Here is a 19,566-nt window from a genome sequence, read left to right as displayed (position 1 = left end):
TGATAAAGCATAGTTATTGGCAATAACATTTTCCATAATTAGTATATATGAAGAGCAATAACTTATTGCCTTTCATATGTACTTTTATTTGAAAAAATAAAACCATGACGCCAATAATGTAGAACCGATTCAAAACGGTTCTGCCAATCTTGTATGGCAAGAATCCGACAGAAACAGAACTGATAATAACCGCTAGGCGAAATTCTCTGCCGGAAGCGGTTGTAACATTGTTGCCAGACTTCTGCCGGAACTCTGGCAGAATTCCGGCAAAAATAGCTGGCAGACATAGCCAGCCGTCTGGGGGGAAATCTGACCGACGCGTACAAGTGGGTGTGGGTCGGTTCTTACCAAAAAGTCCCGGCAGTAATCGAAGTGTAAATTAGGTTAGGAAAATTCAATTATTGCATACATTTGTAGCATCGTGTAGACTCTCACGAAACTCATCCTGAATTCGCCTCTGGAAATCTTCGAACCAACTGACAATTCTCTGCCATCTTCGGAGAGCTCTCACGTCATCCGATCAAGTCGAACACAAACGAAACAATAATAATAAGAATATATTTTAATAGTACATTCAGTTCGAATAAAAAGTCCGAACAGTGTGGTTTGCTTTAGGGGCTGTTTCCACGAAAAGCGTCTGTACTGCGGTCAGCGCGTTTCAATTGTTGGCTGCTGCTAGTGTTCAATTTTTTTCGTACGAAGCTCTCTCTCTCTAACTTAGGCATAGCGAATTAAATTTCATTGTTCTTGTTATTTCTGGTGCGACAAAAAGAACAAAAGAATACATTCTTCCCTTCATTCTCTTGAACTGAGATCATGGATTTCCTCTGTGTCATTCAATAGTTTTTGTATAGTAATATGCTTGTTTAGGATGCTGAAGAAGTGTTTTCTAATTCGAGTGCTATAATTTTGAAAAAAGTAAAATTCTAGTTGAAACGAGTGCAGATTACGTAAAGAATTTTCCGTCGAGAGTGTGGAAGGCGAAGATGAGAAAAAAATAAACACAACCCCTTTCCGTACCTCCATCGTAAAATTGGGTTATGGAAGGTGTGTCATTATTTGTGTGATGTGTTTTTTTTTGCAGCAAGAAAAATCTACGGATTGAAAAATTAGAAGAAAAGTTTTTGTTGTAGAAAAAAGAAGTGTGCAACAACAATACGGTGACTTTCGGTCACTGGTGCTAGAAGTGAAAACGAAACCAGTGGATTACCTAAATTTTTTCTATCGTTCATCGGTAGCAGCAAGCGGTGCCGGTGGCGCAAGCCCCACCCGCAAGCAACAGTGACACCAACAATGCAACAAATTGCTAACATTGTTGGAACCAACGCCTACTACGATGGTAGTCGGGTCTTCACATGGTTGGCCGATCTGTGCGGTTTATCGGTTGATTTGGTGAGTGTAAGATTGTCCACACGTAAAACAAATATTGCCCGATGATCTGTCATCGTTGCGTGCGTTGTCACCTGAAGGTCACTTGTTGGTTTCACTGCCTTCTATAGACGAGACGAACTGAAACAAACGGTTCTGTTGCGACCAAAGCTGAGTAATAGGTTTTAGTCTATTTAGCAATTCGTCCAGTTTAACTCATGATTGTGATTAGCTAAAAAGAAGCATTGATTCGAAGCCTGCATATGAGTCATCATACTAGGTACACTGCAACGATGTTTTTGTCCAGTAACAAATTTTAAGTTCACGCTAAACTTGGGTATAATTTAAGTCAAATGTTATTCCGACGCAAGAAAAAAGTAAACGTAAACTGCGTCATATTTTAAACTAGCGGAAATTTCCTGTGTAGACCAGATAGGTGACTATAACAAGGTTTTATTCAGCGCATTGCCAGCTGCAGTTCGCTTGACGTCGAAGGAAATGTTTTGCGGTTCGTTTTCCCATTCCTACAAAGTTATTAACTCTGAAGAAATTCTTTTGAAGATGACAGAGGAACCAAAGTTGACCAAGCTTTTATTACTTAGTTTTCACTTCCGTTCCATAACAGTCCCTATCTTACCTTCTCAATTAGGTTACACTTTATCAGTAGGAAAAAGTTTCAGTGGGTTCTAGGTATTTGCTGAGCAAGAGGTTCACAAACTGAGACGTTAATTAATAGCGTCAGAGTAACTTACGTAGAGTTTGCGGGTAATTTCGGAACACTTTTTTGATCATTAGTAAACTGCCCCTCTGACGCAAAGTCATATTTGGGACAAATTTTTGTTGTTTTTGTAAATGAAAATCTCTTGCAAATATTATCATACAGTAATTATATTCATCATCAGTTGAACAAATTGTAAACAGAAGGGCGATTATTGATCTGAGTAATTTCGCGAGTTCACTTCTTCGACGATCGTCCAACCGCTGTAAAAATAGAACAACTTACCAACCGAGCTAGCGTTTACTGTATAAACCGGTCAACGATCCATAAACACACCAGCCAGCAACCGACTCGCCTTGAAAACAGCTTCCTTTTCTGCACAAAGAACGGTTGCATTTTCCAGCCCAGCAGCGTGAAGACTTTAGAAGCACAGAATTGTAATGGGACGCAGTAAGAAGTCTAAAAAAGTATTACCTATGGATTTGCAGTAGTCGCCGCACCTTGATTTGAAGCATCGTGCGATGCTTCGCAAATTAAATGTCTGGGAGATTCATACATTATGTTGGTTGAAATTTTGACAAAACGGTGGTGAGCATTGTTTTGCATCACGACGATCTTGAGTATTTCGGAACGTTGCAAGACCGACCGTTCACAGAAGCAGCAGACAGTTTCACAGTCGTGTTGTTGCTTCACCTAACCTTGGGCATATTTTTCTTGCACGATACAATAACTGGCTTTACTCGGCATATCTTAAAGCAGTAGAGCTGGCCGAAACGAAACGAGCTTCAGTGTACGTAGTTGTTTAGATGATGATGATCTTAAATTGTAAGTAAGATCTGTATATAACGTCACCTTCCATCATGTTTTTATGCAATTATTTTTTGGTGTGACTAAGTGATCGTGCATTCTGCTCTATTAAGCATAACTGTAAAAATCTGGCTCCATTGATTCAGAAATGTCTTCATCGGTTTATAATAATATTTTAAGCTGTATGAGATAAGCATGTATATCAATATGTGATGTGATGTGCATAAAGTTCGGAGAAATAGAAAAAAAAAAAGCTGTTCACAGTTAGGCAGTTCAAATACAAGAGAGCCAGCTCTCAAGCTTTATTTAGTATCAAACCTGAATCCGTCGATATATTCGAAAAACTATTCCGAAAACTCAAAAAAATAAGCTTATCAAATCGAACATGCAACATGTGCAACTATCTTTTGAAACATACACAAAATTTTCAATATTCAAAATGATCATACAATTTTGTTTTTTCGAACACGCTTCGATCGTCGAAGTTGCTGGTGGGTTGGGCAATCCCTGTCTCATTTTGTTTCCTTTTATTTCCTGGAATTCGATCGTCCTCAGGGAATCCGCAAAATTCCTCTTCACTGATAATATCCCTTTGATCCATCCGAAACCAAAGTGGAAATCACCACGTTTGGCCGAACATTTCGCTCGCTAGCTCTAATAACCCGAAGTTGATTACGATGCGCCATCATTTCGCCGCTTCCAATGAATATCTGAAAAACATTGTGAGAATATTTTTTAGAATGTGATGATTTTATCCATCTAGCCTGATTGTGGGGATTATCATTCTTATACCAAACTCCATCACCTGCAATCAGATTATCTAAAGGGTCAGTTGACTCCTTTGCAGGGTGGCAAGTGACCGGGAAAATCGGGAAAACCGAGAAAAAGTCGGGAATTTAGTTTTACCGGGAATAATCGGGAAAAGTTGGGAATTTTATTGCAAATCCGGGAAAAAATTTACTAGTCCTAATCTTAGTAACGATTTTCAGCATCATGATTTTCCTGATACAACAAATGAAAAGACGAAGGCCATTTTGTGTTTGAACTAGATGTTCAGTACAAGTTTTGAAACTTCTTATTGTCCCTCACAGGTTCAATGGTGCACAATCCATTGAAAATGGGGCCAACACGTCAGCAATTTTAAACCAATAAGAGCTTTCTTAGTTGTCATCAATAACAGCACAATGAATGCTCATAATGAAAAATAAGAATGATTTGAATGCTTCTACTGGATTTCTATTAAATCCCTAAAAATATTAGAAAAGATTCCAAGTGCAAATGACAGTTTCTCTTTGGTTATTTTTTTTTTCAATTATTACGGCGTATTCCTGTATTTTTCAACATATTTTTAACAGCAAATCGAAAGTTGATAGTTTTAGTCGTTATTCTATTCAAAGTGTAAGATACAAAGATTGCCTATAGGACCGTAATAATCGATAGAAAGAGGAACTGTCATTTACATTTAGGACCTTTTCTAGTGTTTCTTCAAATTTCAGAATAATGCATAATGGTAAAAGTAACATCAGGTGTCGTGTTTGATAAATTTTATAAGAATTCTTAGGGGCCGTGTTTTTAGTTGCCAGCCAATGATTTCCCTAATTTCACCAAAATTTGTCTCAGTAATGTCAAATTGTGACAATACTTGTTTAGTAAACTTGGTATTGATTTCAATAGGGTTCACAAAATCGACAAAGGAGTCGGATTTCATTTTATTCACCGTTTGCAAGGAGTATTTGATTTCCTTCTTTGACAGCTAAAATCGATTTTTCAGAGTTCGTAAGAGCTTGTTCAGTGTCGATGATAGGAGAATCAAATTTAGATCATCTCAGTCACTAGAGGCATAGATTGTTGTTGTTTTTCCAAAGTAACAAGCGTACATTTTAAGAATTCTAAAAGGATTTTGTTCTCTCGCCAAAACCCAACTCTGAAAGAATATCGTATATGTTGTTAGCAATGGCCTCTCGTCCTCATGTGCACCTCGTGCACTCCACAATTGGTCAAATAGGCTCTGTGAGAACTTGTATGCACACATTCAGGAGAGGCTTCAGTGGCTTATGCTTATGGCAGTTGAAAACAAATTGCTGTCTCAGTTGCAATGTCGAAACGGTTCTGATGTCATACCATATAAGCAGTGCACAACCCGTAAATTTTGACACGAGACGCCACTAATTGTTAAAACGAATCGGGTTTGCGGGAGGAGTGTTGTGCTTTAGTTCATTCATTTTTAATGTTTAACCTTATACTATACCAGACTAAAAAAGTATTGGAATACAATAGGGATGGTCAGTCCGCGTACGGTCCGAAAGAACTAGTTTTCCTCGAAGATTGAGTGAACTGGAGTTCTTTATTGAAGAATGATTTCTCTATATTCCTCTCAATAGAATAGTCTTTCGAAACGTTTGCTGGCTTGTGGAATCTGGTAGAAGTTTGCGAACTTTGAAAATGTATACAAAAGAGAATGATTATTGGTAGAACACATGCAAAAAGACTTTATTATTTTTGAATCCATTTACTACAAAATATAATTTATAGCTCTCATATTAATTTAGAAGAAACATACAAAGTTTCAGAAAAACGAAATAACGGTTTAATGTAACTAATTCTTTCGGTACAACTATCAAGTTTTCAACAGTTCTTTGAAATGAACGGTTTTGCCCATTTCTAGAATACACTCCTAACTGGCATAAGTTTTAAGAAGAACTGATTTTCCAGATAGCCTTTGAAAGATTGATTCAGTGGTAGTCTTGAAAAAGATTGAATAGTTCGAAAAATAATTATTTTAATTTTATTTGTAAGACTTAAAATTTATTTTTTCATCATTATGCTTTCAAATATCTAATGGTATTTCTGGAAAACTACAAAACACCACCAATAATCGTCGAATATGATGTGAAAGCTGCGCTTAGGAGCATTCTTGGAAAAAGCAAGAAGATTAAATAAATGGTGTTGATTTTTCAAGAAAATTGCAAGAATTTTGATGCTTCATTCCTTCATGAAATCACTTTCATCACCGTTGGAGAGATATGTTTCTTGTTTTAATCCTATTGCTACATCGAAGTTACTGGCGAAGTAAAAGAAAAAAAATAAAGATGGAATACATTGGGCTGGACTTAGTTCAGAAGATAAACGTTTGGACAAACTATGGATGAGGTGTCCAAGGAGATACCCGAAAAATAGTTGTTTCTCAACGCTCGATGTTTTTTGGACATGTTAAAAAAACCGGGAATTATAAGTCTCGCGCACCGGGAAATTGAAATCACTATTTCACTTGCCACCCTGCCTTTGCAGGACAAACGACATTGGCCGGTTTGTCTACGTCATCATTACTTTTGGGCAAATTATCTTTATCAGTATGGCTAATTAGATGTTTTTGTTAGGATTTCAATGGAATGCCAAATTGATGTTTGATTGATGTCTACTGACAATGACTATTAATTGGAATAATTTCGAGGCAAGTTAAGAACATTTTTTACGTGTTTTGTTTCGCCGCTTCAAGTGACGGTATCCAATTTTTAACACACTTCACCATATAATTCCGGAACCGGAAGTCGGATCCGGATGAAATGCAGAAGTTTTGTTTGAGAACATCGGTCACGCCATCTCTGAGAAAAGTGAGGAAGTAATTTGAAATAAGATTTTTTTCACTAATTGAACTGTAACTCCGGAACCGGAAGTCGGATCAAATCGTCGGAATTCAGGAACTTTGTATAGGACAATTGTACCCAGTGTTGGTGATTACCGAAAATTTGACAGAAGCTGCTATATTGCTATCTATATTGTGAACAACATTTTCAATCCGGTAGAAGATGCTACAAGAACTCGAGTCTCTCAATGCATGAACCGCGAGAGAATTTCCTACATTCCTTCGCTCCACTTCATACTCTGAGTATTTCACGGCCCTTAAAAGAAATTTCAGTCTGATAATGATCGCCGCTGTGTGGAATTTACCAAGAGAGAATCACAAGTTGGCAATTATCGCAGAAAATCGAATCGATGATTCGACTTGATGATTCTCATACTAGGTTGCAATATTTCAAAACCCTTGTGTGGAGCATTCACATACATTTTCATAGACACAAATTATACAAAGGTTATAAGCACATAGTTAGAATAAGCGGCAACAGTAAAATGATTCTATCGCAATTATCCACTGCCTATACAGAATCGGATCGCGAAACGAGAATAAGCGACCGTTTGTTGCTTCAGAGAGAATCCCCACAGCAGCGTGCTAGCCGTTGATTCTCAGACGGTTCACCGAGAGAAATTCGCACTCGCACTAGTGTCTATTCTATGTTAAATGAACCATGCCGGGTTTTTGTTGTTGCGATGATTTCCAACTCTCTTTGATGGCACTGATTCAATCGTTGAAGAGTTGCCAGTGAACGTTCTTTGATACGATAAAAGCCATCCTTGATCTCCACACTACCGCGGAGAGAATCCGGTTTCGAACTTAGGTGATTGGAAATGCGAACTTTTTGCGATTGCTATGGACTGTAAGTGTTAGCTATAAGCGTTAGTGAGTGTATGAAGTTCTAAGCATGTATAACTAGGAATGAGAATTCTTCGACACAGTTTGTGGACTACTTAGAGGAATATACAAATTAAAATTTTCTTGATGGCTCCTCTAAGCCACTAGAGTATTATTAAGAATTAGCCCTAGGTTCTGAAATCTGAGACTTTCAATATTCGATGTTCGAACTTCGTAAACAATGAATTTTTCCATACTGTCGGATATAAAGTTAAGGGTATTTTCAGAACGGGTTTGGTGAGTAGATTATTTTCGCCATCCAGGATTACAAATATCGAAACATTTTTTAAACTGAACGCAAAAATTGTTACAGGATCTGATACTTAGCGTATCTGGAAGGAAATTGATGACGTCAAATATATTTCTCATATCAAGTTCTGAAATAAGCTCCTTCTACGGCTGACGACCAGCAAGATCGGCATGCCAAAGCCACTATTCAGATCGACCAGCTTCAAACAAACGTAGTACCGATGATCGCCAATTTAACTAATGCCTCCCAGACGTGTGGTTTGACACTAATATTCTGGTGGTTAAAAAGAAGGAGCATTATTTGCGTAAAAGTTGAAAAAATCGTTTCTTCGCGGTTATGGTTGCGGTCAACTGCAGGATCTCGGCAGGATGTCAAAGCATTTTTGTAAAAGGCAAAATAGGATTGAAAGAATAATTCTTCCATTGAAACTTAACTTTGTATTTTTGTGTTGCCATTTGAAATTTGCTCAATTTCAATGGATTCACTTTTGCCTTTAAACAACCAAATGATAACATAATGTGATAATAATTGAAAATTTGATGAGTCGATATCATATTAGGATTTCAATATGATGTTGCTATCATAATCAGATTTCAATTTGATCTCATTTTGATGTTAGACTTTACTCGGGTATTGTCTCAAGAAACGTCACACTGCACATTCGTGAATACGGAGTTACAATTTGGGCTCATGTTTACATCGGTCTTGGCTGAATCGTCTTTAATTACCACGTTACGAGAATCGCGGTGTCCTCATTAACCTAACCTAACCGGAAGAAACCATAACATATTTGAGATTTTGAGCACTAAAAATTCTGTATTTCTGAATCCAGAAACTGAATTCGGATGAAACTTTTCATTTAAATCCATTCTATCATTTGTGAAAATCGGTCTAGTCATCTCAAGTAAATCTATTTGCGTTCTATTTTGGATTTTCTGACCGCTACTACCGGGACAGAAAATCGGCAAAGCCAAGTTTGTATGAATTCCGACGGTTTTGACCGGTTTTTTCCGGGGCTTCAGGAACTGGTAAAGTTAACTGGGTCCTCCCGAGACGAAATCCTGGGTACGGGCCTGGTTCTTGAAATAAATGTTCACTATTTGGAAGCGTTGTTCTGGTGTAAATCTATCCATGATGAACTGTCGAAGATTACTGAACTAATTCTCATCTGACGAGTCGAAGACGAAACGTATAGAACGTATAGATCATGTACGTGTTTTTGATATACCCGAATTGCTTAATCACCGATCCCCACGAACCGTGCATAGTGTACATGTACGGTCGGTTTGCATTGGCGACTTGTTATAGTTTTCTGATTGGAGATTTCGAGCCTCAAATCTTTATTCCGAAGAAAACTTTATTTTCACTATTTTTTTTGCTATTTTTTTTCTGGACAAAATCGGGACGACATTTAAATAAATTGTTCTGCGGGTCAGGCAAGCTTTTCATTTACATCCAAGCTTGTGAAAATCGCGTTTTAACCTATATGTGTTACCATTTCATAAAATACCAAAAGCTAACCCAGCATTGCACGACGTTGTGTGATACCGAATAGCGAATTTGTCAGTGAATGGCAACGTAATTAGAATCATATTTATTTTCCTTAATTAGACGAAGCAATCCGTTTGACGTCTTTGACTTGACCGCGGGTGAGATACGTGTGATTGTGTGGTAAATATCACACCACGGGCTAGAAACTTACCAATTTTGTTTACATCATCCTTCTTCTACACTCGCGTGATCCACCAACTCATGGCCAAGCAACGAGTGCGGGAACTAGTGGTCGTGGATTGGAAGACTTTGTGTGTGTTTTTTTTTTTTCTAAAGAGCTAAGTCAAATTCTTATCTTCGCTAGTGTGCGGTAAACCACGACTGATGAGCCGTTTATTTTATGTTTCATTCATGTCTTCCGATGTAAATGAAAAATTACCGAGAGTTCATCACTTGAGACAACCAGAGACGAGTAGGAGCTAAGATGATTTCACATCTCGCGAATTTGATGTTTTTTTTCTCGAAATTCTAAGAACGGATGTGATTATGTCAGTAGAAAATAAATTCAGCCTAATTGTGTGCTAACCTAGGAAACATAGAAAAGTTTTTAATTCTAATATACAAATTCTGTTTTAGGGTTCAAACGAACAGATCTACGTACGGCAGCATTGAAAATTTAAATTCACGGTCGCTCGATCGTGAGCACGATGTCTACTCGTTTCATAATGAACACAACATCAAAATCACTCTATCGGCTATGTTAAACATAACCGGACTGCGTCAAGTGCGAGCCGGTCTTTTACCAAGGTCGATTTTACTTCGTTTTTTAGCTGTGTATTGGACCGGTTATTTACATCTGCCGGTTTTATGCTTCGTGAATTATTTTGTTACAGTTTTCTTTCCATGGGACTTACTTTTATTTGGGATACAACACGATAAATTCAGTTTCGATTGTCTATTTCAATAAATACTTTACTTAAAGCTACGATGAATGATATCATTTTTTCATTATTGTTTTAATTATTCATGTATGACCTTACCTAGTAGTACGTAACGTACATCACTACCAATTCGTGATCAGCTTGACGTGAATGTCTTCTCCTCGTCATTTTTCTGACGAGAAAGGATCTGGAAAGAAGACCGTTTAATAAAGAAAATAGACAGCGTAAGTCAAACTGATCAGCTTGCAACTTCATAAAAGAATTAGACTATACCCTCGCGGACCTTTGAAACTGGGAATCAAAGAAAAAGATGGGGTTTGCGAGGGAGTTGAAACTCGTCCCTATGTCAATAAATCTGTTTTAATCCACCTAGTGGTGTAATGATGCCTTTCTCATGTACATATAATATTGTGGTATTCTATTCAAATTTTTCTCTTCGATTTTTGAAAGAAACCAAGAGATTGTTTGTGCATAAAAATACAGAATAAAACAGTGCTTTTGATTGCGTAAATCATCCTTAAGAAAACGAAGTGGGTTCACTATTATATGCACTTCCGGCACCGGAACCCGAGAATCAAAGTCGGTTCGTACGGCCACCAACTAACATGACACACAAACTCTACTAGTACGCACTCTAAATTATAATTACATTTTGGTATATATGACCACTATTTCCGGTACTTCCCGGAACCGGATACCGGTAACTAGGATAGCCGGAATCGGTTTGTTTAGTTGCCTACTGATAATGACTATCGATTTGTGTAGTTTTGAGACCAGTTTAGGAAATTTATTACGTTTTTTGTTTCGCCGGTTTAAGTGACGGTGTACAATAATGAACACACTTTACCCTATAACTCCGGAACCGGCAGTCGGATCCGGATGAAATTCAGGAATTCAGTATGGGACCACGAGACCTTTCATTTGAATCTAAGTTTGTCAAAAATCGGTTCAGCCATCTCCGAGAAAACCTAGTGAGATTATTTGACACATACACACACACATACACACACACACACACATACACACACAGAGAAAGAGAAAGAGAGAGAGAGAGAGAGAGAGAGAGAGAGAGAGAGAGAGAGAGAGAGAGAGAGAGAGAGAGAGAGAGAGAGAGAGAGGAGAGAGAGAGAGAGAGAGAGAGAGAGAGAGAGAGAGAGAGAGAGATAGACAGACAGACAGACAGAGAGATAGACAGACAGACAGACAGAGAAGACAGACAGACAGACAGACAGACAGAGAGAGAAGAGAGAGAAGAGAGAGAGAGAGAGAGAGAGAGAGAGAGAGAGAGAGAGAGAGAGAGAGAGAGAGAGAGAGAGAGAGAGAGAGAGGAGAGAGAGAGAGAGAGAGAGAGAGAGAGAGAGAGAGAGAGAAGGAGAGAGTTAGAGCGAGAGAGAGAGATGCTCAGCTCGATGAACTGAGTCGAATGGTATAATGACACTTGGCCCTCCAGGCCAATTTTCACTAGTCGGTTTTTCAAGTGATTGCATAACCTTTCTGTATGAGAAAGGCAAAACCTGCAATCTGGAATCTCCAAAATATAGTCCCAGAATCCATGTTCCGAAATCAGTTCCAGCGTGGAGGTTCTGAATTTCACCATGAAATTCTGGAATTGAATTAAATTAAACTCTGGTTCAGAGGTCAGTTACAAAATTCAGATCTAAAATTTAGTTCCAGAATCCAAATCTAGAAGTCGTATCTTGAATTTTGTTTCAGAATTCTGAAGTTGAATTCCTGTATCAGAATTCTAGATACAAATTCTGAACTTAAATCAAGGCACTTTATTCACTTCCAAAATCGAATCAAGAAACCATTTCTAACAATTTAGTTCCAGAATCTGAAATTAGGATGCAGTTCTAGAGTCTCAGTTTTTACCATATAACCTGTATTCTGGAACTAAATGCTAAATCTAAATCCTAAACTTTTAATCAAGCTCAGAATTGAGGTGGATCAGAATCCAAGTTCTGAACTTGTTTTTTTCCCGTTTGAGAATTCAGAATCCAATCCAATTAAGGCTTTGCGCCAAGTAAAAGGTCTGTCTTGGCTGCTACTGCTTGAAGGTGACCATTGTACATCCTATAAAATCAACTCTGGAAAAATTCGGTCTACTGTTTTTGGTACTCAGCAGTATGAACTAACTACTGAAATCTATACTGGGTTCCACAAGGATCTTACAGATAATTCGAAAAAATTTGGGCCCGGGGGGCAAGATTTATTTGTGTGTCCCTAACAAACTGATTTGTAAAAACTGTAAAAGCGACCCCGCAGTATGAAAAATTTCGTGCTCTCAATATGACAAAATATACACTGATCAAATCAAAAAATACCAGACATTCGTTTCAAGAAACACTGAAATGTCAGAAAAATTGGAAAGAAATTACCACATTATTTAAAGTGGAAAGAAGGAAGAACGTTATATATATTTAATGAAAATGAAATCTTAGGTTAGGTATTAGTATTAGCATTAGAGACCGCCGGTGTGTTGCTACTCCGTTATTAATCAGAACCAATTAAGGTTGCAAAATGTTTTTTTCTGAAACAACTTGCATGGGAATAACACGTAGCACATAGCACATTGTGTAAACTGCATCCTCTGCATTTCCACATGCATCACAGGAAGGGGTTGTTTGTTGGTAAATTTCCGAATAATATTATGTGTTTATTGCTCTGGGTAGCCGGCTACCGAGAATACGTTGCAATTTTATTGCGTTTTACATAATATGGGCTTCCATTAAAATATGAAATTTCTTCCGAAACTCGCAAAACTCCGGACTGCCGGCTGTCGGGAGGGTCGCCATCAATTCATACATTAAATTTATTGTGTTCTGTTTTTTTTTCAATAGATAGCCATAATACTGGCAATATATCACTCGATCACCATCAATCGAACAACAACGCCTTACGCGATACGTAGTGGTGTCGATATCTACTCCCTAACCTAAAATAATAAAAGCACGGTCGCAAGGAATATCAGCACCGTTATAAACTTCACGTGCGCTTCTTAAACTTAGCGCTCAACCCGAAAAAAATAGATCCATTGATCAAACTTTCTTCGAATAATCGACGGAGTTTAATCTAACCTTAGTTTACTCTTGTTTAGTGAGTAGAAATATTATTCTTCTTTCTTCTATTCGCATTGCTATAAACAACGCGAAATGACACACCAATACTAGATAAATAAAATAAAATAACCACTTGCGGATGGGTTTGCTGCAGACCTATTTTAGATTTTCAGCTTGAATCCTACGATTGGCCTGTAAAATTTTCACACATTCCATATAAATCTGATAATAACGACAACGATATGCAGATGGCGCTTCGATCGGTTGACATCGTTAAATTTTGGGCGGTAAATTCTCAGTATCCGTCGCTTGAGCATTTCATAGTTTCTCGAATCAGCATTATTCAATAAATAACACTTAACATTTTTCATTAATCAACACACACTCAAAGTAACTATTTCGACAAATTACTTCACCATGAATTGGGTTGTTATGATTCCAGATGTAATGATGTGAAATTTAGTAGAATTAAAAGGTGAAGCTGTTCTAGTCCATAATTTTCCTCTAGCTCTATGTGGTCGATACTATCGTATGCCGCTTTGAAGTCGATGAACAGGTGATGCGTTGGGACCTGGTATTCACGGAATTTTTTAAGGATTTTAGAAACCTTACCGGCTGCTTTGTTGGTTTTCAGCTGGTGCATGGCATCCTTAACTTCCCTCAATGTGGGAGGCTCCCGTCCTTATCCCTGCACATTTCGGCTCGCGGCACAGGGCCGTTGCGGGATTTGTTGAGCTTCTTGTAGAATTTCCGTGTTTCTTGAGAGCGGTACAGCAGTTCCATTTCCTCGCACTCCGCTTCTTCCAGGTGGCGTTTTTTCTCCCGCAAGATGCGGGTATGCTGTTTCCACTTCTGTTTGTATCGTTCCACGTTCTGCCGGGTTCCATACTGCATCATTACCGCCCGCGCTGCGTTCTTCTCCTCCAAAATCACTCTGCACTCTTCGTCGAACCATTCGTTCCGTCGACTCCGTTCCACGTACCCGATGGTGCACTCGGCTGCGTTGCTTATGGCTGCTTTTACTGTACTTCAGCAGTCTTCTAGGGGAGCCTTCCATCAATCAGAACGTGGTCGATTTGTGATTCCGTCTGTTGTGGTGATCTTCAGGTGTAACGATAAGGGAAGATATGTTGGAAGAAGGTCCTACGAATGGCCATGTTCTTGGAGGCGGAAAAATCGATGAGTCGTAAGCCGTTTTCGTTTGTCAGCTGGTGGGCGCTGAACTTTCCAATCGTCGGTCTGAACTCCTCCTCCTGGCCTACCTGAGCGTTTAGATCTCCTATGATGATCTTGACGTCGTGGCTTGGGCAACAGTCGTACTCATGTTCGAGCTGTGCGTAAAATGCGTCCTTTTTTGTAATAAAGTTTTTATTCTGGACTTTTTGCGTAAAAGCTTTACGTGGTCGATTGGCTTATATTTTTGTTACTTAAAAATTTTTTTTTGCTATTGGATCTCGTTGTCACCCTTTTTCTAGGGGGAGATGAGTTTTCATTTCCATCCAACGAGGATCGGGGGTCACTTCGTCCGTAGCTTATCCCATCATCCATTGCTTCATCGTCGGTGTTGTGTGTGATTTCCGTTTTCTTTTCTTTTTCCTTGTTGATCGTAGTCTTGGGCTCGTTGCTAGTTGCTGTAGATGCGCCTTGTTGTACATTGGTTGCAGTTGATGGTTGGTTGGAGGGTAAGTTGTTAACTGCAGCTGGTGTACTTTGTTCTATAGGGGATACTGATGGTTTCGTTGAAGAGGATGCTTCATTGTTGTTGGTGGCTGTCACAGGTGTACTGGGGTTGCTTGGGGTTGGTGTGAAGGAAGCACCGTTGTCCTTTGGTGTAGTTGTCTCCTTGTCCAATCTATCACATGGCTTACCGTAGTGAACAGCTTTTTGGCAATATTGACATGTGGCCATCTGATTGTCATAGGAGACAAGTGATTTGCACGGAATTTTTGTATCTTGACCGAAAATCACATAAGAAGGTATAGGCCTCTTCAAGTGTATGCGTAATAAACGTACGCGATTTAGAATACCGGGAAAAAAGTTGTTCCAATTTTGTTTTTTCGATAGAGAGAATCTCTCCGTATTGGGACAGAGTTTTGCGAATATAAGAATCGGTGACGCTCGAGGGAAAATCATGCACACGCACTTCTATAGCACTATCTTCCATATATACTGGAATGTTGTACTTAATGTTCTCGTGCTCCACATAGTGCGCATTGTTATTGTCTTTTGCGAATTGAATTGCATCCAACTCTTTATAAAACCGGATGTAAACAACATTATTCGTCTTATTGCATTGAAGTGAATGCACACGTTTAATGTCAAGATGCATTTGCTCCTTAAGCAAACCTTCAAGTTCTGGTATCGAAGGTCGAATTTTGCACTGCCTGAAGTCAACAACAATTGTATTGTATTGACGGTAGCTTTTGTTCGTTTGGTTCACTCATCTCGAAGTCGTTCTATTGTTCACTACACAATACTGTACTTAGATTCTTCCGTCCCGAACGTAAACGGTTTTGTTATATCGACTGACTTGGATGAGATGTGAAAGCGAACTGAAAAATGCGTCCTTGTCATCATCAGTACTTCCGGAGTGAGGGCCGTGCACGTTGATTATGCTAAAGTTGAAGAAACGACCCTTGATCCTCAACCTGCACATTCTTTCGTCGATCGGCCACCAACCGATCACGCGCCTCTGCATATCACCCATCACGATGAAAGCTGTTCCCAGCTCGCGTGTATTGCCGCAGCTCTAGTAGATGTTATGATCACCTCTAAACGTTTGCACCATAGATCCTGTCCAACACACCTCCTACAGCGCTACGATGCCGAACCCGCGGTCCTTCAGTAGATCGGCGAGTATGCGGGTATGGCGATGAAGTTGAGAAATCGGCAGTTCCACGTACCGAGCTTCCAATCACAAGTCCTTTTTCGTCGCAGGGGTCGTTGCCTTTGGTCTCGATTCGTATTACTCTCTTGCTGATTTTCCGTTGCAAATGTTTTTTTACGGCTGGCTCGCAGGGCCGGACAACAGCCCTCTAAATTTCCGGAGGACCATAGTGCACAGTTGAGCTTAGAGTCCTTCACTGGCACTCGGACGTAGATCAGCCGCCCCTAACATGGGGAACAGACGTTCAGGTTCGCAGAAGGAAATCCCTCCCCCCCTCCTCCCTTCCCTGTCAGCCTACGACCAAAGTTCTCACCGGGGTTGGTTACCCGATCTTCCCTACGGTTGTTCGCAGCCCAGCCGGTTCCGCGGGATAGGAGTTACTGGGAAGAGGCTGATGTTCTCAATGGTATCTGTGTTGCGCGTTACCCAAACTTTACCAGCCATGCTTATGGCAGTTGAAAATAAATTGCTGTCTCAGTTGCAACTTCGAAGCGGTTTTATTGATTAAGTTATTGACAGGTTTGCTCGACGTGCAGAGTGCCGAATTCTTATATTGTACCATGATTCGAAATAAGTTTTATGAAGAAATCCCATCCACAAGTATACCGTTATTTCATTGTATTAAAGAACACAATCGAATGTCCATTCCTCAATCTTGAGTTTTCACTTTTTCGCGAAACATCGAAAAGTAGGATTCTCGGCTTGTTCGTGAGTGCGCAGAGTTAGTTTACTTTTCTCATTTTCCGTCTAACACATGGATCAACATAATCACCTTTTAAAAACCACCAAAAAATTATCTTTCGCTTCAAAATAAGCTTTAGTTTCAGCGATGACCTCCTCATTTGAGCCAAATCTTTTTCCCTGGAGCATTTTTTAAGATCAGCAAAGAGCCAGTAGTCACTGGGGGCTAAATCTGGCGAGTATGGGGGGTGGGGAAGCAGATCAAAGCCCAATTCATTCAATTTCGCCATTGTTTTCGTCGACTTGTGGCAGGGTGCATTTTGTTCCATCGAAAGCAATCGCGGCACCCACTTGGAAAAAACCCTTTTTCATGCTCAATTTTTCATGAAGGATAGTAAATACACTTCCATATGATATCTGTGTTATCTCAGCAATCTCACGGAGCTTCACTTTACGATCTTTCATTATAATTTTTGTCACTTCACTCACATTTTCCGGTGTAACGGCTTCCACAGGTCTACCCGAGCGTTCCGTGTCATTTGTGTCGGTGCGACCACGTTTAAACTCGGCGAACCACCGACAAATCGTTGCTTTTGATGGACAAGAGTCCGGATAACATTTTTCAATCCATTGTTTCGCTTGCACGGTGTTTTTACCCATTAAAAAACAATGTTTTATCAAAACACGAAACTCGGTTTTTTTCCATTTTTTAAACAAACTACAAAACGACTTTACTCCAACCTCGATAACTCAGCTGTTTCTGGTCGGATCGATTTAAAATTTTGACCCGTTTCAAGCAAAGGTTAGTACTCTAGAAAGACGTGGTTACTGGTTTACTACGAGCGCCATCTCTGCTTTAGTCTCGGGAGTTATTGATCCATGTGTTACTACAATACTTATACTAATGAAAACAAAAACCTTTCAAAACTTACTCAACCTATAGTATAGAAAAAATTTGGTGCAGTTACTTGTTATTTACAAACAGTTTATCGTCCGCAATGAAGAATATTTAATTGATTCAAACTTATTGTGTTTTTTTCTCTTTTTCTATTTCAGGTAAGTTTTCCATTCCCAGAAATCTCAAGGGCTAGGAAGAAGATCAAATAATTTGGAAACACTGATATGAGTTCTGATTCAACCGCACGAGTTATTGAATTTTAATTAAACGGGTAACTGTTCTAGTTTCACTAGAAACCTTCACAGCAAATAGAGGTGCCGGATCGTCCTACGGCTTATCAATTCAACTGCTACGGTAGTTTGTTTTATTGTTTACCTATTTGATTCGTTTTTGAAAATGTTATTCATTATGGATGTTGTCGGTAGTTTATTGAAGCTGGAAAACCCACCGGCACGAGAGTATTGGTCAACTTTTGCGCCACTCACTCTTTCGCGACAATTCGCTGTGTGTCGTCAACGTGATGTGATCATGCATTGTTGACCATCGAATCGTTTCTGTCGTTTCCAAAAGTCACCAACTGCTCACCTCTAGGGTACTAGTATCAGTACTCAACCTTTCCGATGAAGCCAATCTTATTATACCTTTCGCTAACATGGGTATTGGGACGGTTACCCTAGACATATATTTATAGGTTAAGGCTACAAATATTCGTGCTTGCGAACGTTGGCTGCTTAGTCAAACGCTACGCGCAAATTGTCGATTGTCGGAGAACTTCGCGCCGACTAACTGCGCTGAGTTCCGAGTAAGGAACTAGTTTAGCGCGTGATTCCTTCGCGATCGGTTTCTAATTGATGGGTTGTCTTCGAACGTGACGCAATACAATCTAAAAAAATAAATACATAAACTTGGATGGCGACACGTGCAGGGCACGGTTCAAAATATAAATTGTGCGGGATGAGATAATTTCCCGTAGGCGTAGACTGAGTTACGCCTTGAAAGGTGCATCGTATGATCATCGAGTAACGTTCGTGAGTGGCCATTCGTTTCCAGCTCAGTAACCGAGTCTAGTGGTAGCGTTTTGTTTATTGTTGTTTGGTCATCATCGCTCGTGGTGAAAATTTCATAACAGAGAGAACAGTCTTTGTCCAATTGGTGCTAAGTGATATAGACCCGAACCAAAACCGTGACATTGTTAAAATACAGTCGTAGTTTGACAAAAAAGAAACGTACCTACTACTAAGCAGGTATAATGTTTGGTGGCAGTTTCCGTAACGAGCTGGAGAAATTGAATCAAACATTCAAATTAGAATGCGCAGTTTGAGCATGAGTCGGTTGAAACCAATTCAAACCGAAACAAACGAAATCATTCCGAACGTTGTATTTGTCGATTCATCGCCATGCAAACGGCAGCAGTGTGGGATAGTCTCACCCACAGGTTCTAAGTCGTTATCTGTCAGTCAGTGGTTAGTTGTCGGCTAGGGCCCAGCGAATTTCACTGTGAATTCTAGTTCGAAGTGATCGATGTAATTTTTTTCGATACCGGAAGAGCTTGTGATTCATTGACTGGTAGTAGTTTGATTTGTTGTCGTTAAGTGTCAAACCCCGAAATTGTATTTCGTGTTAGAAGAATTGTCTTTGCCAACATTCAAGTTTTTGAAATTTCGATTTAAGTGGTTTTAAGACTGATGGCTATATTCTTCCAAGTTATTAGTGAAGGTTTGAGATCCGAATCGGACCAAAATGCATGGCTTTGGAATGGTCGGAGTCCAAACATAGGGGCACTGACTTGAAAATCCAGCGCTCATAATTCAAACCGCTATGTCCGTCTCTATAAGCGCTACAAAACTAAACTCTAAATGTTAATCTATTCAACCAAAATAAACGCCTTCAGCATATTGCATTGAAAAAAAAATGCTGCAATAAGTTTTAAACAATTGC

At 39.3% G+C, this 19,566-nt stretch overlaps 1 protein-coding gene across 5 annotated transcripts in view; it reads left to right on the top strand.

The window, feature by feature from the left end:
• Positions 1 to 541: 541 nt before the first annotated feature.
• LOC131439439 (lysophospholipid acyltransferase 6) overlaps positions 542 to 19,566 on the top strand; it is a 95,509-nt gene continuing 76,484 nt past the window's right edge. Inside the window, exons 1-2 of one of the 5 annotated variants that reach the window (XM_058610435.1) lie at positions 542 to 694; positions 1,085 to 1,392. In XM_058610435.1, the coding sequence (XP_058466418.1) occupies positions 1,294 to 1,392 (99 nt within the window). In that variant the 5' untranslated portion in view covers positions 542 to 694; positions 1,085 to 1,293. Of the gene's footprint in view, positions 760 to 788; positions 919 to 1,084; positions 1,393 to 18,486; positions 18,699 to 19,566 lie in introns of those variants that run through there. The other 4 variants (XM_058610436.1, XM_058610437.1, XM_058610439.1 and 1 more) reach the window with 4 other exon arrangements.

Source organism: Malaya genurostris, chromosome 3 (assembly GCF_030247185.1).
Source record: "Malaya genurostris strain Urasoe2022 chromosome 3, Malgen_1.1, whole genome shotgun sequence".
NCBI classification, from domain to species: domain Eukaryota; kingdom Metazoa; phylum Arthropoda; class Insecta; order Diptera; family Culicidae; genus Malaya; species Malaya genurostris.
Note: the sequence above shows the minus strand (reverse complement) of the source record. Positions and strands in the feature narration are given on the sequence as shown.